Consider the following 19,576-nt stretch of genomic DNA (forward strand, 5'->3'; position numbering starts at 1 on the left):
TAGCGAGAGTTTTTTTTTTTTCAAGATTGCAAGATTGTTACCTGGAGCTTTTTCTGTTTGTGTAAGAAATACAATTAAACACATAATCCCTTTATTGAATATTTATTAGGTTGGCTTAAAAAAAGCCAAGATACTGATCTACCATTTAAACTTATTATAATTATTCTTCCGCTTCTTCTGAGAAATATTTTCTAACTGATGGGACTTAGTTTTCCAACAGCGGACAATCAAAAATCAGAAAAATCCCAAAGGCTTTCATTGACTGAATGTTCAGGTGAGGCAAGACTATTCAAATTCCAGCTGTCAAAAAATCAAATGCTACTGTAACAAACCCACACAAGGCAATATGCTCATGCTATCTATCTGTCTATCTATCTTTCTGTCCATCCGTCTAACTGTCTGTCTGTCTGTCTGTCTGTCTATCTATCTATCAATTTTTCTATCGATTGGGCTTACAAACTAACAGATGGAACTTACGGTTTTCCAACAGTCGACAATCAAAAACCAGAAAAATCCTATTGACCTGTTTCAGTGACATCACTTTTTCCTCGCAGCCACCATATTTGTGACCATCAGCGGGAGAAAGTAATGGTGGTCAATGGAAAAATACCCGAAAAGCGGTATAAAAGAAAAACATCAACAATAGCTTTTGATCCATGTCAAGTCACAGGAAAGGTGTATACAGGTCACAAGACAGTGCAGATATGACTTTCGTGGACATTATAATATATTGTTTCCACGATTTACCTCCGTATGCCAGTGACAATGATGTGTGACCCTCGAGTGCACACGTCTACCGGTACATATTTTCGTGTTGTTTTCTGCTCTGATTTGGTCAAAATATTACAAAACGTCTGTGATGATCCCGTCTGTATGAATGTAAGAGCTGCTTTTAACTCATGAAGAATACACAGAAAGCAACTGAGGCACATTAGTGAAAATGACAAATGTTTAATTGTAGTCAGGTAGTGTGAATAAAGCCTGTTCTTTATAATCTTATGATGTGTTGTTTATTGTATATTGACATTTTTAGTGCTTATTTACTTTTTACAATGTGTTTATACATTGTTTATACCTTTTTACAGTCTGGGTGTTATGAATAACATCATCCTATAGCCTATGTGCATTTTCAGTTTAATTGTATCCGACTCAATGATGTTATAATTATAACTGACATGTGTACAAATAACTGATATGTCTGAATAAATGAGCAAAGACCTACAAGTGTTTTTATCCGTGCTTTCTCCCTTCATTGCTGCTTAACATTGGGGAAATGAAGCCGTGTCACTTAAAAGATAAACTGTATTGAAAGAAAAAATACATTTTGGCTCTGGCAAGTAAACAGCAGTATCACTTTATCAAGATTTATCAATAGAAACAAAAATGTCGCCGACTTTTGTTGCATCCCACAGCGCAGCACATTGAAAGTATATGGAATTTTGGTCACAAACATGGTGGCGCGGCCATACAGTGATGTCACATGAAACAGGTCATGACCGAATGTTCAGATGAGCCAAGACTTTTCAAACTCCAACTGTCAAAAATTAAAATGTAAACAAACCCACACAAGGCCTTTAAAGGATTAGTTCACACAAAAAATAAAACATCAGTCACTGTTTACTCACCCCTGTGTTGTTATAACCCTATATGACTTCATTTCTTTTTCTTAACACAAAGGGAGAAATTGTGAAAAAAATAAAAAATAAATATTCAGTGATGTCATACAATGGCAGTTTATGGTGACCACTTTGAAATAATGATTATTTTAATGTTTACCAATTGGCCCCATTCACTTCCATTTTAAGTGCCTAATTGTAACCCAGATTTTTGCTGTTTTTTCTTTTTAAAGAAAAGAAGGGACGAGTCGAAACACATTTTTGTGGTAATCAACATTATGCCACAAATGCTGTCGATTGAGCATAACTTGTCTTGAACCTGAAATATTCCTGAAATATGTTTTCAAATTTTAAAAGAACGCAAAAGTATAATTCAGCAGTCTAACAAATTATTCCATGAGACTCATGATTGTTATGGAGGCATACGATAAGGTCTGGTGAGAAACAAACCAAAATCTTATGTATTATTTAGTGAAAATGTTCACTGACCATTGATCTCCCTTTGCATGTTCATGATAGGGCACGAGAGGAACAGTTCACGCTGCCCCCTCGTGACACAGGGGAAAAACTCATTTCTATGCCCAGCCTTATTTTTTTGAACGGAGTACTCTGAAATCAAACAGAAACATAGAGGAGGCTACAGGCAGCCACAGTCACATCATGTTCTAACCTGATGGCAAACGACACACGATAAAAGGTATATTTTCTACGGTAATCTGAGTTTTTGTGCTAACCAGCTGCGACAAGCGACGGGACATTCTGTCAATCAACTATTTTCTATTTTCTCTTCACTCTATTAACTCTGTCTGCTGTGAACTGGCACCAGTTAAAAAACTTTCAATAAAATAAGGCTGGGCATAGAAATGCATCAGTTCTTCGACTACAAACATTTCTGACATGTTTAGTAATTTCTGTTCTTTGTTTTGTGTGCAGCTGTGTATCTTTTTCAGACAAGGCTTTGTCAAGCCAAAGTTTGTCTACAAACTTTTTAATCTAGCTGTAATCTAGTTGATAATGTCTTTAAAAAAAATGATAAAAATATCTAAATGATACACAACAAATCCACTGTAAAAAGTGGTAACCTGCTATTTCTACCTGATCTAAACCTTAAAATGACCTTTGTTGGTGTAGTCTTATGTAGTCAGGTTGATTCAGTGATGTTAAATAATATTTTTGAGTTGAATAGAACCGGTTAATTTAGATGTTACCACATTTTTAGGTTGTTATTTTTTTTCAGTGTATACATAAAATATGAATATATAAAATTTATTTTTTTGCATCGTTTCACTATGTTCTGTAAACTTTAGTTATAGTCCAAATTAAGTAGAAACTTTCGAGTTTTGTAAAAACATGAACAAATAGACTAATTTCACAAAAAGATCAAGCAATTTTCCACAAGTTTCCAAGGGATTCCAGTATATACTGCGGTGTGGTACACATTGTAAAAGAAAAGGCAACAAACGTTTTTAAAATTCCGTTCAAGGTTGTTGACACACTTTAGGTACAGAGGACTTTTTTCCATCAGGTTGGGGTTCGATGGAGACATGAGGCCACGAAAAACAGAATGTCTTCAGAAAATCTAATTGCTGTGTTATGCAATATATAAACAAACACACAAACACTTCATTTTCTTTTTCTGACTGTTCCTGAGCACTCTCAAATAGCTTTTACAGTTATCTCAACTTTAAAATGCAAGCTTATTGAACTGGGATCATGTAAAAATCCTAATTTTTAAGTTGTTGAACTCACAGTGTCAAGGAAAAGTATGTGAACCCTTTGGAATTAGCTGGTTTTCTGCATTAATTGGTCATAAAATGTGATATCATCTTCATCAAAGTCACAAGTATAGACGCACAATTTGTGCTTAAGATAACAACACACAAACATCCCATTAAACATTCACAGTGCTGTGGAAAAAGCAAGTGAATTCTTGGATTTAATAATTGGTCGATCCTCTTTTGGCAGCAATAACCTCAACCAAGCGTTTTCGGTAGCTACGCACCTTCGCAACATTCAGAAGGATTTTTTGATCATTCTTACAGAACTGCTTCAGCTCAGTCATATTCTTAGGATGTCTGGTGTGAATGGCTCATTCCACAGCATCTCTATTGGGTTAAGGTCTGGGCTCTGACTGGGTCAATCCTAAAGGTAAATTTACTTTTTTTTAAAGCCATTCTGCAGTGGATTTACTTCAATGTTTAGGGTCATTGTCCTGCTGCATCACCCAACATCTACTGAGCTTCAGCTGGTGCACAGCAACCTTGACATTATCCTGTAGGATATCTTGGCTGGACGGCCACTTCTAGGGAGAGTAACTACAGTACTAAATCGTCTCTATTTATAGACAGTTTGTCTAACTGTGGACAAATGAATATCTAAGCTCTTTGAGATAACCTTGTAACCCTTTCCAGCTTTATGCAAAGCACCAATTCTTGATCGTAGGTGTTCTGAGATCTCTTTTTTGTGAGCCATGGTCCACGTCAGCAGATGCTTCTTGTGAATAGCAAACTCAAAATGTCTGAGTGCTTTTTATATGTCAAGGTAGCTCTAACCTCCATTCTTATTTCATGAATTGGATGCCAGGTTTGCCAACTCCTGATTCTAAATATCTTTTGCTTGTTATCCTAGGAGTTCACATGCATTTTCCAACCTACACTGTAAATGTTTGAATGATGTATTCAATATGTACAAGAACAATACAATAATTTGTGTTATTAGTTAAAACAGAGTATGTTTGTTCATTATTATAACTTAGATGAAGATCAACCCATATTTTAAGACACATTTATACATAAATGCAGGTAATTCCAAAGGGTTCACATCCTTTTGTTGCCACTGTATTGTACTATGTTCATTGAAAGAACAGACTTTTAATTATTACGTTGATATTAAATAATTACTCAAAAAGAGAGAGAGAGAAAAAAAAGCCCTGACATTTTTTACAGTGTAACTTAGCATTAATAATGTGGCCATGGATGTGTTAGTGTAGTGTGAATATGTGTTTATGTGTGAGTCTATTTGTGATTGTGTCTATAAACATGTTCACATTTACCATAGGTTTGCTCATTACAGAAGGCCAGGCCAGCACACAGACCATATAAAACACACTGTTGCAGAAACTACAAACACATGTACAGGTATACACCGTGTGGTCATCAAACTGTGTCACATGCAAATAAATTCAGACACTAAAACCTTCATACACTCTTAATACCTGACCAGAAGTGCACATTTTCCCAGTATTCTAGGCCTGCATATGCTCAAGTTCATTCACACACTTATCAACAGACATACTAGACACTGCATGGTGCATTAAACACAAAAACACAAACATACACATACACACGGGCAGAACAGGCCTGTCTGTGTTGGAAGAGGAATGCAGGCTTCCCGCATAATCCCCCTACATAAATTCCTACGTGTGCAAGATTAATTTGAGAGGAAAAGTGCCCAGAAAAGGCAGATTCATCTTAATGTTTATTTGAGTTCAACCCCAAGTTAGAGACCCCTCCAAATGAACTTGGTTTCCCTTCAACAAACACTCACACAGATCAAGGGGTGTTTGTCTTTCCTACCCCAAGCTCTACATTTTTGGAGCAGGTATCCCCCTACCTCCCCAAAAAGCTTGTACATACACCTTACAGAGATGGATATGAGGGCGGCGTCTCTAAACCTACTGTAAGAGTGTGTATCTGTGAATATGTGTGTGTGTTGATAACCTGAGCATTTCTTTCTCTGTGAATCAGTCTACGTCTGGTTGTTGAACTGATCATTAGGACTCAAACGCTGCATTACAGCATGATGTTGCTGGGGTTTGTGATGGTACTATGCATCCTGGGAGCTCAAGCCACCGTGGATCTGAGAAATGCTGCTGCCTTGGGTAAGAAAACATAATTAACAGATCCATCAATATGATCAATTTAGCGTTGCATACTAATACTGTGAGCCAAAACCAACAGGATTAATGTTTCCTTATTACATAATCTAATGAAGAGTTACTTTCATCACAACTCAGCAAATGACAACATCTATGTTAGTTAAATGATCAATCAGTGTAGCTGTGGAGAAATGTAGTTCTGTAATCTACTGAAAGACTAATGTGCTAAAGTTTTTATTTATTACTATTTTATATCATTACATTGGCATTTAGGTTTGCTTTACTCTATAGTTTGGATGGTGAAGTGTTTTAATACAACTCGGTGTATGCCATTTTTCTTAAAGGGATAGTTAATCAAAAAGTGAAAATTCAGGGTGGCCTGGGTAGCTCAGCGAGTACTGACACTGACTACCACCCCTGGAGTCGCGAGTTCGAATCCAGAACGTGCTGAGTGACAGCCAGGTCTCCTAAGTAACCAAAATTGCCTGGTTGCTAGGGAGGGTAGAGTCACATGGGGTAACCTCCTTGTGGTCGCTATAATGTGTGGTTCTCGCTTTCGGTGGGGCACGTGGTGAGTTGTGTGTGGATGCCACAGAGAATAGCGTGGACCTCCACATGCGCTACGTCTCCGCGGTAACGTGCTCGACAAGCCACGTGATAAGATGCGCAGATTGACGGTCTCAGACGCGGAGGCAACTGAGATTCGTCCTCTGCCACCCGGATTGAGGCGAGTCACTACGCCACCACGAGGACTTAGAGCGCATTGGGTATTGGGCATTCCAAATTGGGGAGAAAAGGGAGGAAAAAAAAAAAAAAAAATAAAAGTTACAATTCTGACATCATTTACTCACCGTCATGCTGTTCCAAACCTGTATGACTTTTTTCCTAAGCAGAATGTTAGCCTCAGTCTCTATTCAATTTCATTGCATCTTTTTTCCATATAATAATAGTGAATAGGGTCTGAGGCTGTGACTTTTGACTGTGAGGGTTGCACCTTCCTTCATCTTTCACTTTTCTCATCTCACCTTCTCTGTTTCTGCTCTGTAGATTTACATAATCTTTTCCTGTGTTTGAGATCCTGTTCTAAAGATGCTTTTAGAGAATCAAGATTTAAATCAGGAGTGTAATTTAAGTTTACATATGCATGGAAAACTGATAGCACGAATAAGAGATATTCAAATGAAGAAGATCTAGGTAATTAGGGTTATTATGTTCCAGTGGATACACAGAATTTGTATGTCATCTGAGAAAATTAGCTTTTAAGGTTTCACCTGTCACTACATTAGTACACAAAGAGAACCTTCTGTGTGTGTGTGTGTGTGTGTGTGTGTGTGTGTGAGAGAGAGAGAGAGAGAGAGAGAGTGAGTGAGTGAGTGAGCGAGTGAATGAGTGTTTGTGTGTAAATCGGTGTGTGCATGCATACTTGAGGCTGAATGTTTAATCAATGGGAGTTATTATGAGAGCTACCAACACTGTATGTTTATTGAGCTAGCTACCTGCAAACTGTCTGTCTTTTCAATCTCACTTTCTTTTACTCACCCCAACTCTATGCATTCACACACAAACACACACAGTTTACCCTTCTCCCCCTACATCTCCTGACTGTTAATTTAGGTTACACAGCATTTTAATAAGACACTTTTGCCATTATCAATAGAGAATTGAGCAAAATGTACAAATGGCTGTCTATTTACAGTGTTTTTCTAAAAAAAAAAAATCTTGCTGACCGGTCCAATTATAACATGTTAATGTCTTTTATCCATAAGAAAATTAATCATGGTTTTACTACAGTACCCATAGTTTAACCATGGTACTTGTAGTAAAACCATAGTTACCACACAGTTAACCATTTATACAGGTTTTTACAATATTTCTATAGTTAAACCATGGTTACTACATGGATACTGCAGTATTATTGTCAGGGGTGCATTAATGCAGAGGCTTACACAGGCTGAAGCCCCCCTCCCCCCATGGAAAGGTGAGCCCAGAGGCCCCAAGGTATCTTAAAGGACTTAAAGTTAAGCTCAATCGACAGCATTTGTGGCATAATGTTGATTACCACAAAAATGTATTTCGACTCGTCCCTTTTCTTTAAAAAGTAAAAACTGCAAAAATCTGGGTTACAACTAGGTACTTAAAATGGAAGTGAATGGGGCCAATTGGTAAACATTAAAATAATCACTATTTCAAAAGAATAGACCATTTCAAGGACTGATCGTTGGTGACGTCAAGTAACGTCACTGTTCCGTGAACATTTCCTGCTTGTCAAAACAGAGACCATTTAGCAGAGACGGGCCACTTCTATTAAAATGATTGGAAGAAATTGGAACGGCCAGTAGCAGCCAACGGTCAATGAAAAAAATACAGCCTTATCACCACTGCCTTTAAACAAGCGCACCTCTCCTCGGAGACCAGTCTCTACCTGCTGGCGTCATTGCGTGACCAGGAATGGAGCGGTGAGGGTCCGGTGCGAGTTAGCTGCAACGCCAGGGATTGGTGCATCTCTCGGTCTGCAGGCCCGTCAGAGGTTTCAGCTTGAGCACGTAAGTGTCTTTTAATGTCTCCAGAGCCCGAGGATTTTGACTTCTTTGCCATGTTTACCTCAAAGAACAAATATGTTACTAGGTGTATCGAATCTCACCAGATTATAACATGAAAATAATTAAAAAACTAGCAAAGTGTGCAGAGCTCGTCGCTCACACGTCTGCTCCCCGCATGGCGTCACGTGACCTCCAATATGCTTTTTATCATAATCTTGACCAACTGTTTTGGAGATTTCGGTCTTTCCCCATTCAAGTAGATAGTAGCACTGTCATGACGCTTGTTTTCATAGAAAAATAGCTGCCCAAACTGCAGAAGAGCGTTCCAAAAACGGCCGCAGAGTGGACTGACTTCCCTTGGGAAAAAAAAGACTTTGTTGAAAGGATCGGGAAATACATTTGTACCGTTCTAATTCATTTGTTTTTATTTACATTCTTGAAATGGTCTGTAGCCAAATAAACAATATGCTTGATAATATGATTTTAGTGTGATAAAATCACTTACTAACCTTTTCTGTTATAGCCAATTTTACAACGTCATTACCATGACGATGTAATGTCAACAAACCCTAAAACGACTGTAAAAACGACGATTTTAACAACTTCACAGCTTAAATAATACATGAGTATTATAGAACAGATGAAAATTAATCTATCCAAAAATTGGCCCCCTTCACTTCCATTGTAAGGACGGATGAGTTGAAATTATTATTATTTATTTATTTTTTCTCCCAATTTGGAATGCCCAATTCCCAATGTGCTTTTTAAGTCCTCGTGGTCGCGAAGTGATTTGCCTCAGTCTGGGTGGCGGAGGACGAATCCCAGTTGCTTCCATGTCTGAGACCGTCAACCCACACATCTTATCATGTGGCTTGTTGAGCGTGTTGCCACGGAGACATAGCGCGTGTGGAGGCTTCACGCCATCCACCGCGGCAACCACGCTCAACTCACCATGTGCCCCACCGAGAACGAACCACATTATAGCGACCATGAGGAGGTTACCCCATGTGACTCTACCCTCCCTAGCAACCGTACTGAACCTGGAATATTCCTTACATGCCCCCCTGATTATTGTAGTAAAACTACAAGTCATTGTTACTACATTATTATAAAAGTAAAATCATATCAACCTTGGGTAAACATCAAGGGCAGATTATGACTAGCAAGGGCCCCAGGGCCAATTTTCTTTTAGGGTTAGGGTTAAGAGTTCAGGCAGTTCTGGCTCACGTGGCAATATCTATTCAACTCATCTGAATGATGGGGTGAGTTCCATTCAGAAGTGACAATCATCCCTACATCCTATATCCTTCAAAAACTTTACCCTCCAATGTGAGAGCTTTGAAGGGCTGAAAAGTGTGGGGCTCAAAAATGGTGGTCATTTGGTCAATTTTGGGGGAAATTCTGTTTGGAAGACCCTACAGCTTGGCTACCATTATCATTCTTCCATCAAAAAGTCCTGCAAAGGCATAATTTACGCCTTTTCAAAGTGTCCAAAAATAGACTACATTACATTGACAGCATGTTTAAATGAGCTACGAGTCTGTTTTGGAATGTTCGTAATTTCAAACTTCAGCTCTCAAAACTTACAAGCCCTTTAATCTGCTTTAAGATGCTCTCTTCTTTCTTTCTTTCTTTCTTGCTTGCTTGCTTTCTTACTGTAAAACCTGTTAAAATTTCTAACTTCAAGCATTTAATACTATTTTAAACTTTCAGACAAGGTTTTGTCAGACCAACATTATAGTTTGTCTCAATAAACTTTACGTATCTAGTTTAATCAGTACTTTTGAACCACACAAAGTAAAATATCAATATTTTATTTTCCTCAGCCACCTAAGCCAAGTTTTGTTTTTGTAATGTTGGGCAAACATGCAGTTATATAGCAATGAATAATATAATAATATAATGAACGTTTTTGTTCGACAGCCCTTTTATACAAAGAATAAAGCTTAACCATATAAAGCCTAACATATGAAATAATAGTCAGAAAATAATAATTTTTTTAAACCTTTTTTCTATAAAATAATGAAATTTTTAGCACATATTGCTTGAATTCAATAAATACTGAAATATCAGTAAGCTGAAATATCAGTAAGTTGAAATATCAGTAACAATATAAACATTATTGTTACTTTTACTTTATTCAAATCAGCAAAGATTTCACATAAAAAAGATGAGTCCATCAAAACATGAAGGTAGCTATTTTGGAAATGATGTTACAAGGTCTTCTACTTCCAGAAGAGCATGGAAACTTTCACCAGGAGACATCTCATACACATCATAATGATGTAGAGGCTTTAGAAAGTCATGTATCAAATATGATACGTGTGGCGTTATAAGGTTAAAGAGTAGCTCAAAAAATGTAATTAGAAACAGGAAGGTAAAAGGGTCCTATAAGAGGGCTGGGGGCCCTCATAGTCACAGGGACCTGTTGAGGGGGCCTTGCATAAGCTCTGGTGCCCACATATTTAAGCATATATAAACATTTGTTTTTAAGGTTGATGGGACGCGAGACCTTGCAGCCCAAGACACCCCCCCAAAAAAAGCTTGTACACACGGTAAACATGCGCTAGATGGACGCGTATGTATATGAAGCGTCTCGTGCAGGAGAGCTGTGTTTTTAAGACGCTGTGTCAAGTTTAAAGAGTGGTAACCTTTTGAAGACGCGTCTTGAGATATTTGCATTTTGTTCATTTGTTGCACTGTGTCTAGCTTTTTTAGCGCAAAAATGCGTTCGGCGTGAACGGCTCTTAATACAGTTTGTTAAAGCCAATTAATAACATATGACAGAGTCTCTTCTGAATAAATATTTGAGGGTTTTATTGAATTGTGTATATACTGACCTCATCTCTATGTTTCCTCCATCTGTGCTCTCTCACTCTTCTAGCTGCAGACTTGTGTAACACTAAGCCCACTGATGTAGTGTTCCTCATTGATAGCTCTCGGAGCGTTCGCCCCTCTGAGTTTGAGCAGGTCAAGGTCTTCCTGGCCAAGGTGATTGATGGTCTGAATGTTGGGCCTGATGCTACACGTGTGGGTGTCGTGAACTACGCCAGTCGGGTGAAAAACGAGGTCTCTCTGAAGTCCCACAAAACTAAGGCAGGACTGGTTAAGGCTGTGTCCAAGATTGAGCCACTGTCCACAGGTACCATGACTGGCCTCGCCATCCAGTTCGCCATGAATGTGGCCTTCAGTGAAGCTGAGGGAGCACGCAAATCCCCTGGCATCAGTAAGGTCAGGCTCTGTGACCGCAATCCCATAAAACCCTTTATCCATATTGATCATTACCAGCATTAAGCCTCTTCTGTGGAACCATGCATCTTCTGTTATATAATAATCAATGGATAAATAAATCTAAATTTCTATAACGAGGCTATCTCCATTTTTTTAATAAAATCTTAATGCGATAGTACTTTTATTCCCCATAATGTTGCTCCAACCCCATAAGACTTTTCTTCTTCTACAGAACACAAAGATTTTTAGATGAATATCTCAGCCCTGAAGGTCCTTACAATGCAAGTAAATGTGTACCAAAACTTTGAAGCTCCAAAAAGCGAATAAAGGCAGCATAAAAGTAATCCATATGACTCCAGTGGTTTAAGGATCACCCAGAATTATATTATAGGTATGGGTGAGAAACAGATCAATATTTAAGTCCTTTTTTACTATAAATTCTCCTCCCTGCAGAGTAGGTGGTGATATGCACAAAGAATGTGAATCACAAAAAACAAAAGAAGAAGAATGAAGAATTCAACCACACCTATCATATCACTTCTGAAGACATGGATTTAACCACTGGAGTCATATGGATTACTTTTATGCTGCCTTTATGTATTTTTTGGAGCTTCAAAATTCTGGTCACCATTCATTTGCATTGTATGGACCAACAGAGCTGAGATATTCTTCTAAAAATCTTCATTTGTGTTCAGCAAAAGAAAGAAAGAAATTCATACACATCTGGGATGGCATGAGGGTGAGTAAATGTGGTGAACTATCCCTTTAAGGCCTCTGCACCAGAATACAATCAAAGATGTATTATATTGATTGCAGGTGGCAATCATCGTGACTGATGGCCGGCCACAGGACAATGTACGTGACATTGCAGCAAGGGCACGTGAGTCTGGCATTGAGCTATTTGCCATTGGAGTGGGCCGCGTGGACTTGACCACGCTCAGGCAGATGGCCAGCGAACCTCTGGATGATCACGTAGACTACGTGGAGAGTTACAGCCTCATTGAGAAGCTCACCAAGAAATTCCAGGAGGCCTTCTGTAGTAAGTGAAAGGGCTAAAAGGGAGGGTGGGAGGGAGGAAGGAAAGAACAAAGGCCTCCTCGCCATCGCAGATATCGTCATGGCCATCAATGCTGATATTAAAGGTGTACATGAAGCAGAGGGCATGAGTATCCTTAGGGCATGTTATTAATCTCACCTTCTCCAGACTTTAATCTCCACCCTCAGCTTGATGCTCCACAGCACTTTGGTCTCCAGGGGAGGAAGTAAAAGCATGTGTAATTACTGATACAATTGTAGTTAGTGCAGAGGAGTGGTTCTCAGCATGGTGATATCTGACATCTGAAAGACCTCATGAGTTCTCAAATCAGGTCACAACAATTGGACACTGAAAAGGTTGAGAACCAGGGGCCGAATTCACAAAAATCTTCTTAAGAAAAAAGGTTCATAGGATAAATTATAATGCAATATTACATAATGAAAAATATTCTTAAATGTATCTTAACATAGAAAATAAGAAGAAAATAGTAGTTAAGAAGAATTGAATTCTTAAGCATTTTTAATGAATCCGGCCCCAGTGTGGTAACAAATCCGCATCAGGGCAACAGGCACCTGAAACAATATTGAGACAAACACCAAAACTCTTTTGAAGGCCTCAGGTGCCTGGTTCTCTGACATATGCGTTTTAAAGATTTGCTGTTCTCGTGATGATTTCGTGTGGCAGGGGCACAGCAGATGGTTAAAACGTATTGATTTTCTTGAGTTCCCTCTTCACATAGAATAATTCTCTCCTTGCTAACCCTTCCTTCCCCCACCTGGTGTGTGTGTGTTACATTCATGGTAGCGACTGTGTCAGACCTATGTGCGACCGGCGATCATGACTGTGAGCACATTTGCATCAGCACACCTGGATCTTTCAAGTGCGCCTGCAGAGATGGCCACACACTCATGGAGGACGGCCGATCATGCAGCGGTGAGTATGTATGAATGAAAGCCTCGAAGAAAGTCTTTTGTATGTACAAAAGACTTAATAGCCACGTGCAGTCATGATGTTTAAAATAATCCTCCTTAAAGAGATAGTGCCTCTAAAAATTACAATTCTGTCATCATTTACTGATCCTCGTGTTTCTACAAACCCATTTGACTTTCTTCCTTACAATGAACACAAACAGAGATGCAATGCGGAATGTTAGCTTCAGTCACCACTCACTTTCATTGTATGGAAAAAAAGATGCAATGAAAGTGAATGGTGACTGAGGCTAAAATTTTGCCTTACATCTACTCGTAAGAGAGAAAATAATACAGGTTTGGAACGATATGAGGGTGAGAAAATTATGACAGAATTTTAATTTTTGGGCGAACAAGCATGAGGTTCCATAGAGCTGGGTAAAAATATTGCTTTTCCAATTTATCGTGATCTTTATTTGAACAATCTTATATTGATTCTTAAAATCCCAAGATTGATCTTTTACTCTGTGTGGCAACCCTCTACATTGCGAGTAAATCACTCTAAACCAAATTTTGTGTTATACGCAACTTAAATCGTCTGTGATTGGCCACTGTATGGTACATTTTCAGATTTCCCTTGCCAGTGATTGAGCAGTGTAGTGGCGAAAAAGTTCAGCACCGAGATCCTTTCACTGCATTTTGAGAGTATAAGTTTGGCTTGACTCATTCTGTGTAATGATGAGATGAGATTCACGCAATCTGTTTGTCATTGAGTAGTCTCTTTTAATATCCCTTCTGTTCTTTACGGTCAGTTGTTGATCAAAAACAACAACAATAGAAACATTTAATTCTAATCACGCATAACACGGATGCCATTAAGAAGCAATTCGACTTACTTCTGTGAGACTTGCTGAACTTCCGCTATACTATATACTGTATACAGAATATGTATTTGTTATATATTATATATATCCTCCTGAGCGTGACTGCTGTGTGCATTTTCCATTTCCATTTTTGATTTTTAACTACTAACACCTAATAAACATGCATTAATAAATAAATAAATACATTTCTAGAGAAAATAGTTTTCTTAAAAATGTATGGCAACATATGTGGACAGCGGGACTAAGTTGCGAAATGTTAAATAATACCAAGCTATAGAAAGTCTAGAATTTCTTTTTTTAATCAAATTGTTTTCAGAAGTGTTGGTTGTTCATGCTTTTGCCAAACATATTGAGAGGTCCAAACATTATCTGCAGCCTGAAACTGAACTTTTGATAGGAAGTTTGGATTAAAAGCACTAAACTGCATAGAGAGCAATAGGGTGCTACATTGCTCCCTATTTAGTGAATGACTTAACCTTCAGTGTGCTGTCTGTCAGCACTGGTCTCAGAAAAGTTCGAAATGCACATTATTTTCAACCTAATTCAATTTATTAATTCCATATAAAGCCTCTGAAAGCAAACATTTTCAGTTTTTGGATGAACCCACTGATTCAAAATGTGAAAATTCACAGTGAATATAGGACTTCTAAGGAAAATATGTGCTAAAGTACACATTAGTGTACGTTGCGTTTCGCGATAAATCGTTCAAATTTTAAAAATGGCATATCGGATGAAACTATAGACTCTAATCTTTTGATTAGTTTCATTTTAAAAACTTAAGTTTTGTTGGCGTTTCTCCCAAAGACAAACTCCGCTGTGGTCTGCACCATGTTGTTTTTATCACATTAGGTCTCACGAGGTTTGTACAGTTTTCAAAATCTAAAATGTGACTAAAATGATGAAAAACTAATGCTCAAATAAAATTTGTACATTAATTTTTTTGTAATGTACCAAGTAAGAAAGTCCCCTGTAAAATTAACAACATTAGCTGAGAGAGAATTTCTTTCATATAAAGCAAAATGGACATTATAACTGAAATATACCCAAATGAACCAATCAAATCGAATCTAAATCTAATTGAGAGCTTATAAATAGGAATCAAATCGAATTGGGAAATCTGTATCAGTACCCAGCCCTAAGGATCCATTGATACTTCCAATACATATTGGCCAATCCAAATTTTATCTCTCAAAACCAACTATACACATTCACCCACCAAAATGAAGAAAATGCCATCATGAGACGAAATGTCCTACTGATAAAAGTGATACCAGTTACCAAATATATCAACAGCCTCTCCTTTTCTTATCTCAGCTTGCAGTAATGCAGCCACAGATGTGGTCTTTTTGATTGATGGCTCTAAAAGCGTGAGACCAGAGAACTTTGAGCTGGTAAAGAAATGGATCAACCTGATCGTAGACAAGTTGGATGTGTCAGAGACTAATGCCCACGTGGGACTGGTGCAGTATTCCAGTACAGTGAGGCAGGAGTTCCCTCTGGGACGCTACAACAACAAAAAGGATCTGAAAGAAGCTGTAAAAAGGATGGCCTATATGGAGAGGGGAACCATGACTGGCCACGCCCTCAATTTTATGGCGGAAAACAGCTTCAGTCCTAACCAGGGTGCCAGACCTGGAGTGACGAAGGTCGGTATTGTCTTCACTGATGGCAGGTCACAAGACTACATTGGAGATGCAGCCAGAAAGGCCAAGGAGAACGGTGAGAAAACAACACAAACAATTAGGGCTGCACGATTTACAAAAATCATAATTGTTGATTATTTCTCTTGATATTTTAATTGCAATTCATTTAAATGAGTATAACTTCCCTAAAAATATTATTTTTGTGAGGGACAAATGGGTGCCATATTTTTTATGAAGGGTCCACATCCAAAACATTAATAAATCAAAATGAATTAAAAAAATCTGCATTAAAAAACAAAACTAAATGTAAAATTTGAATAAAAATTTGACCTCCAAAAAAAATGCATGTTTTGTACATAGAAAATTATGATGCATGGGAGAGGTAAATGGGATGCTGTATTTGATGCATTTCACAATTAGTTAATAGTAGCAGCTATAAGTGTAACTTTGATTTTTTGATTCATTGTGCAGCCCTACAAAAATTGCAGTATTAAATTTGGCCAAATGTGTGTGTTCTTATTGTGCACTTTGACTGCTTTTGTGCTTCAGGATTTAAGATGTATGCTGTGGGAGTTGGAAATGCTGTTGAGAATGAGCTGAGAGAGATCGCTTCTGAACCTGTCACTGATCATTACTTCTACACCGCTGACTTCAAGACCATGAACCAAATTGCCAAGAAGCTGCAAATCAATGTTTGTCAAGGTCTGTAAAACCACAAAGATTATGACTTTGACACATACAACTCATCAATCTACTAACTAATTTGGTTTTGATGTGCTAACACTTGCAGAGGAGGATCCCTGTGAATGTAATTCTGTTGTCAAGTTCCAGAAAAAAGTGGAGGAGGCAGTACAGGCATTAACAAAGAAATATATCCTTTCCTAAACGGTGTTTCCAAAACCACATTTTGAAAATGTATACTACTGTTTACAAATTCATATTAGGCTCATCGGTGTTGAGTTACAGAATGCTATTGATTGCTTTTCTATATAAACAGGTTTGGGGAGTAACGAAATACATGTAACGGATTACATATTTTAAAATTCAAAATATAAGTAACTGTATTCCACTACAGTTACAATTTAAATCATTGGTAATTAGAATACAGTTACATTCAAAAAGTATTTTGATTACTGAAGAGATTATTTTGCATTTTATTGTCATTTGTTTCATTTAATATTTAGTCCTTTCAGATGGAAAACATTTATACATATAAATGATGCGATCCAAAGTGCATTTGAACAGCGGTGAAACACTTTCTTATGATGTGTTATATTCATACAAGCAGACAGAGAAGTAAGTCTGAAGTTTGGAGCAGAAGAAATAGAATAAACCTTGTGTAAACTGTCAGCTTTACGCTAAGCTAAAATGCTATTTCTAAACATTTTACATGCACGTTACCAGACACGATCATATTTATTTATCAAGAAAGTTCACTTTGGATTAAAAATTCTTTTTTTTCTAGTAAGACCTTTGATATTAGGGCAAAAATTTTATTCTTGATAATAATGTTTGTATTGTTTTCCTGTAAAAATATCTAAAAATCCTTAAAACAAGATCAATTTGATTTATCTTGTTTTAGAAACAACACTGCATAAGATATTTAGGTTTTTCAGAGAATGTATTTTTAACATGTGTATTTTGTCTTACTGTACTGGCAGAGTTTTTATAGTCAAAACAAGTGAAAAAATCTACCAGTGCTGAAGAAGTAACCCAAAGTATTTAGAATACGTTACTGACCTTGAGTAATCTAACGGAATACGTTACAAATTACATTTTACAGCATATATTCTGTAATGTGTAGTGGAATACGTTTCAGAAGTAACCCTCCCAACCCTGTATATAAACATTGAATGATGTGAAAGTATTTTATTTCTTTTAAGATCTAATAACCTTCCTAAAAAGGCAAGTTATTAGATTAAACACATTTGGACTCTCTGTATGACAGTTGAAATCAAATATTTAAGGAATATTTGGGGTTCACTGCAAGATAAACTTAATCGATAGCATTTGTGGCACAGTGTTGATTACCACAAAAATGTTTTTCAACTCGTCACTCTAAATCTAAAATCGAGGTTACAGTGAAGCACTTAAAATGGAAGTGAATGGGGCCAATCCATAAACGTTAAAATACTCACTGTTTTAAAAGTATTGCCATAAGATGTAAACAATATGTGTGTTAACATGATTTTAGTGTGATAAAATTGCTTGCTCACCTTTTCTGTGTAAAGTTAAATACAATTTTACAATTTTGTTGCCATGATGACTTAACACTATAAACCCTAAAACAACTGTAAAAACAGCAATTTGAACAACTTTACAGCTCAAATAACTCACGAGTTTTAACAGAAGAATTAATGTAAGTGCTTTTATAAAATTATAAGCTTCACATTTCTGAGTTTAAACTTGACAAAAATTGGCCCCATTAACTTCCATTGTAAGTGCCTCACTGTAATTTCGGTTATTGCTTTTTTTAAAGAAAAGGAGAAACGAGTTGAAATAATTTTTTGTGGTAATCAACATTGTGCCACAAATGCTGACGATTGAGCTTAACTTGTATTAAATCCGGAATATTCCTTTAAGAGGTAAGTTTATACAAAATGTGTAAAATTAGAAGGTAAACTGTTTTGACCTGGCACCAAGGTTAGGATGGTACTATTGCATTATTTCCTTGACAACAGCATCACTGGAAGCTGTGACAAAAAGGATCGCTGCCCTGGAGAACAAGATTGTTTGAGAAGACACCAGCATCTAAATCTTACACTGTCGCCCCCCTCTCTTGTAAAGTTGCCTCCTGTGACCTCTGACCCCTATGCTTATGTTCCATTCCTCCAATCCATTTCTTTCTGCTCTTCCGGCCTGCATCACTATCGTCCACGGGGATGGAGCACTGATTATCATGGTGGCCGTGGTTTACCTGTCTACACTTGATCTGAATTATGGTCACCCCAAAATGGAAGGTGTTGGTTTTCAAACAGCCATCCCACCTAACAAGACCCTGTGTGTATTACATTAGTACTCCATCAGCAGCCAATGTGAAATCTGCATACTTGAGTAAAAGTCTTCAACATCGTGGTGTGTATCGTGGACTAAGAGTCTTTACATACAACCTGCACATACAAGTCTTCCCTGTGGGGAGGTTGTGTGTATATTATATACAGTGGAGGTTTCACTCTTCGCTTCTCCTCATTCTGACACTCTCAAACCTTTCCTTCCTAAATGTACTCTTTATGCCGTATATATTATTTTATATGGAATATATATATAAAGGTAATTTAATATAAGACTGGACTTGAAATACATGTGTGAATGCTTGTTTATTTTCTAAAATACAGCACTCCATGAAGTGAGTGACTGAGCACACACACAACCATGCAGACACAACACACACACATAAGACACAGGCAAACATTTACTCATTCAGATACTGCTTGTGATGATTCAATAAAGTCCCACTTTGTGTCTGTGTCTCTGCTTCGTTGTGTCCTTTTTTTGTGTTTTGAAGAGCTGTGAATGGCCGTCAGGCTTGATTTCTTTTAAATAAAAGTTTACATAAGAGAAATGTTCAGCATAATGATTAGGAACTCCAGGTACTGAAGGATGTAACCTATAGTGTGAGCATAAGGGTGTGGCAAATTTCACACCAGCACCCCCTAGATCCGGCCCTGCTATAAAATAAGCCGAAGGGGTCCAAAAGGTGGATATCATTACATCATTATAAACTCATTAAAGATTTATTTGAATGAAAAATGCTTTAGGTTTGAAAGAAAATGTAAAAAATGTATCCTTCAATGCATGGGTGTTTCGCCAAACCTGATTACATACTCAGGTCTTTAGAGAC

General features: G+C 37.5%; 1 protein-coding gene across 3 annotated transcripts; it reads left to right on the forward strand.

Moving 5' to 3' along the window:
- The first annotated feature begins 22 nt into the window (after positions 1-22).
- Positions 23-19,221, forward strand: matn1 (matrilin 1). Of its 3 annotated transcripts, XM_051671426.1 has the most exons (11): positions 23-274; positions 2,136-2,313; positions 4,674-4,753; positions 5,363-5,496; positions 10,918-11,264; positions 12,081-12,303; positions 13,105-13,233; positions 15,407-15,811; positions 16,285-16,437; positions 16,526-16,606; positions 18,423-19,221. In XM_051671426.1, the coding sequence occupies exons 3-11, from the start codon at positions 4,746-4,748 to the stop codon at positions 18,470-18,472; spliced, it is 1,530 nt and encodes a 509-aa protein (XP_051527386.1). In that variant the 5' UTR covers positions 23-274; positions 2,136-2,313; positions 4,674-4,745; the 3' UTR covers positions 18,473-19,221. The 3 variants fall into 3 exon arrangements, with proteins under 3 accessions (XP_051527386.1, XP_051527385.1, XP_051527387.1); XM_051671425.1 differs by lacking the exon at positions 2,136-2,313; XM_051671427.1 differs by lacking the exons at positions 2,136-2,313; positions 4,674-4,753.
- Positions 19,222-19,576: the final 355 nt, after the last annotated feature.

Source organism: Myxocyprinus asiaticus, chromosome 34 (genome assembly GCF_019703515.2).
Source record: "Myxocyprinus asiaticus isolate MX2 ecotype Aquarium Trade chromosome 34, UBuf_Myxa_2, whole genome shotgun sequence".
In the NCBI taxonomy this organism is placed as follows: domain Eukaryota; kingdom Metazoa; phylum Chordata; class Actinopteri; order Cypriniformes; family Catostomidae; genus Myxocyprinus; species Myxocyprinus asiaticus.